At 52.5% G+C, this 3,546-nt stretch overlaps 1 protein-coding gene across 1 annotated transcript; it reads right to left on the reverse strand.

Annotated features, from left to right (window-relative positions):
- Window positions 1-379: 379 nt before the first annotated feature.
- Window positions 380-3,135, reverse strand: BHLHE22 (basic helix-loop-helix family member e22). Its single transcript, XM_033125690.1, has one exon. The coding sequence runs from the start codon at window positions 3,133-3,135 to the stop codon at window positions 2,065-2,067; it is 1,071 nt and encodes a 356-aa protein (XP_032981581.1). The 3' UTR covers window positions 380-2,064.
- Between the last annotated feature and the right edge of the window lie 411 nt (window positions 3,136-3,546).

Genomic DNA, 3,546 nt, shown 5'->3' on the forward strand with positions numbered 1-3,546 from the left:
CTTTGGGCAGTTGCAGATAGAAATTTGATAAAAACTCTTTAACAAACAACTTTACCCTCTTTCATGGGCCCTAGCATGGTTAACAAGGTGGGAAAGAATTCCAGCCACAGCATGGCCTTCAAAGTTCATGCCAGCAGACAGGAACTCCAGATGTCCTGTGGGTCTCATCACTGACCCAGTTTCTCTCTCCTCCAATGACCAGGCCCACCCACCATCCTTTGAACAAGTAAACAAGTGAACTACCACTCCTAATTGGGTATCCTTCACAAAACTTTAGTTTCACCTTCTCTTTAACTCCTTTCTTTTTTGTTACCTTTCAAGCAAAAAGTAACACAGAAGAGAGGTGACTGTTCCTTCCACAAAGCACAGCATAATAAAATGTTTGATCAAAATATTTTAATAAAGATTCTTTCTGACATAGATACACATACAAATGGTCGTACATAGCTGTCATAGTCTGATTGACCTATTGAATATATATATCATTCTTTATACATCCAAAACCCACCAATAGATCCATTACAGCTCCCAACTCGCCATCCAACCTGACAAACTAAATTTGTATTATCTGCAAGGAGTGGAAAATAGCAGGACTCCATTTTTTAAAAAAGGTTTTCTTGGTTTTCATAGGATAGAAAGGCAGGCAAACAGCCATGCAAACTAAAACTGAAAGCTCACTTTGGGTAAATAGCTTCTTGCTCTTCCTTAGTTTTATTTTATTTCTTTTTAAATTCTATTTTTTTAGAAAAATAACAAAGGATTTCACACCATAGGCAAATCAAACCAGTCTTTTAACTTAAATAATTCTCCACAGTTAAAATAACTTATATATGTACATATATATTAAAAGCAATTAAATTAGACCTTTAAAAATGCACAGCACAGCCTGGAAAAATATTTGCTTAGCCTGGTGTCTTACTTATAGGATCTATTGCTGTGATGTCTTTCCCTTTTAGAATGCAAAGGAGTCCCCTTTTCAAAAAGAGATCAATTCATCAATTAAGAATACACCTTTCCTGTAATTTTTGGACTGAAGCAATTTATTAAAGCTCAATTTAAATACAGGGATGATGCAACTGAAAAAATCCAGGTGATCTTTGATGAACCTAAGCAGCTCAGATACATCAATAGGTCTCTTCATACTTGTTGGCAAATAGACCTTTGAAACAGTTGGCACACATTATAAGTTAATCTATAAAACAGAATTTAGAGGCATTAAAAAAAATCTGCACATAAGACCCATGACCTTAACACTTGATAAATATTGTTGATGTGGAAGGGTCATTGAAGAATAACAAATAAATACCATGAATTGTTAATACATCATTGCAGAGTGGAAAGTAACAAGGTGCACATAAATATTTTTAAATGCAATTCTTTCAGCCACAGTCAGGTTTTTATATCACTCTTGCCAAAACTTTTGAGCATTTTCACAGGATTAAAGTTCAGAGACAATAAAAAATACAAGTCTTTAATAGCAACGTGTCTCTTTCGTTTTCTTTTTTCTTTTTTTTTTTCACTTAAATCTACCTTTCAAGTTTTTCTCCTGGCTCAGAGTCAAAATTTATTTTCAAGTGCCCTTTCTGATTTGTCTGAATGAATATTCCGTCCCATAAGTCACCCAACCCCGGACTCCTCTTCTCCCACTCAGCACTAGCCAAATTCACAATTAGTAAGATTAGTATTTTGCCATTTAATGCTCTCCACGCTTAATAACCAAGCGACTACGTCTCAACTTAATTGTAACCTTAAAGGAAAACTCTGCTTCCTCGCGGTCTAGGCTGTCACCAAAGTTGCCACTTTTCTGAGAAAAAAGACATCCGTACTCCAGCCCAACTCCACCTCCCTCCTCCCTCCCTCCCCACCCCAAAGACCGAGATTCTGGGGATGTCAGTCTGAAAGTCCCGTTTGTCTCTGAAAGGTCTCTTCAGTTCTCGCCTCTGCTTTGTTTGTTCTGCAAGTGTTTCCCAAGTACCAGAGGACCAAAAAAGGGGGGTGGGGGACAGCTTTTCCCTTTCCTCTAGCTTTTTGGTCGGTCTTGTGTTTCTCGGGGGAGGGGGGTGTTTAAGGCTTCTCCGTGCACTGTTTGCAGAGGCTGGAGGAGACGCTGTTGAACAGGGCGCACTTCTCCGGGCAAGAGGCGGCCGGGGGCAGCCCGGCGCTGAACGGGTAGCCGGCAGCCTGCTCGTAGGCGCCGAGCGCCGGGTGCAGGGCAGCGGCCGCCGCGGCCGCTGCCGCGGAGCTTGGTAGCGAGGCGGCGGAGATGGCCTGGCCTTGGTTGAGGTAGGCGACAAGGCGCCGCATCTCCTCCAGGGCCTGCGCCTGCATGAGGATGTAGTTCTTGGCGAGCAGCAGCGTGGCGATCTTGGAGAGCTTGCGCACCGAGGGGCTGTGCGCGTAGGGGATCACGGCGCGCAGCTCGTCCAGCGCGTCGTTCAGGTCGTGCATCCGCCGGCGCTCCCGGGCGTTGATGTTGAGCCGCAGCGCTTTCTGCTCTTTGGATTTCTTGCTGCTGCTGCCACCGCCGGCAGCGCCGCTGCTACCCCCGCTGCTGCCGCCACCGGGGCCCCCCGGGGGGGCGCTGGCGCCGCCGTGGAGGTGGGCGTTGGAGCAGCCCTCGGCCGCCTTGGCGCCGCCGCCTCCCGCGCCCGGGGAGGCCCGCGGGTCCGCGCCTCCGGCCCGCAGCACCAGCTCGCAGCGGCCGTCGCTGTCGTCGTCGGGGCTCTGCTCGCCGCCGCTGCTCTCGGCCACCGAGCCCCGGCTCGCGCTCTCGCCGTATTTGAGGCATAGAGCAGCTCCAGCCGGCAGGCTGCTCAGGCTAGGGTCGCCCCCAACGCCGGCAGAGCCCACCAGCAGCCCGGGGACGCCCCCCGCGCCGCCGCCGCCGCCGCCTCCTCCAGGAGGCGGCAGCAGCAGCCCTGCCCCCTCGGGGTCAGCCGGCTCGAAGCAGCCCAGGGGCGACGAGGAGGACGCCGGGCGTTCCCGAGGCGGCGGCGCCAGGGACAGGTCCATGCCCGGGGGCGTGGAGCGGAAAGCCGCCTCCAAGCGCTTGGCGGTGGAGGCGCTCAGGCTCTTGTGCAGAAAGAGGTCGTCTTCGCCCGCGGCGGCCGCGCCGAGGTGCAGCCCGCGCTCCATGGTCCGGCGCCGGCGCGCAGCCCCGGCCGGCCGCGCCGGCCGCCGCCGCCGCCTCGGCTCGGGTGTCAGGCGGCGTGGAAGACGCGCCCGAGCCGGGCTCCGGGGCTGATGCGCGCGTCGGTCCGGGTGCTGCTGGCAGCCCTCTCCCCTTCTTTTTCTTTTTCGCCTTCCCCCGCGCTCGCCGCCTCCTCTTCTTCTTCTTCTTCGTCTCCAGCCGATGGTGCTGGCTGCTGGGGCTCAACATGGGCCGCGGCCCCGCATGGTGGGAGGGTGGGCGCGGAGCGAGTGGGGCCGCCGCCGCTCTGAGCCCAGCCCCGCGCCTCCTCTCCGCACCGTTTATCTTGCTTGGATTCACCTTCAAGAGATTTCCGGACCCATCAACCAGCCGCCGCCGCAGACGGGGGAGTCTTT

The sequence above is a fragment of the Rhinolophus ferrumequinum genome, chromosome 14 (assembly GCF_004115265.2).
Source record: "Rhinolophus ferrumequinum isolate MPI-CBG mRhiFer1 chromosome 14, mRhiFer1_v1.p, whole genome shotgun sequence".
Lineage (NCBI taxonomy): Eukaryota > Metazoa > Chordata > Mammalia > Chiroptera > Rhinolophidae > Rhinolophus > Rhinolophus ferrumequinum.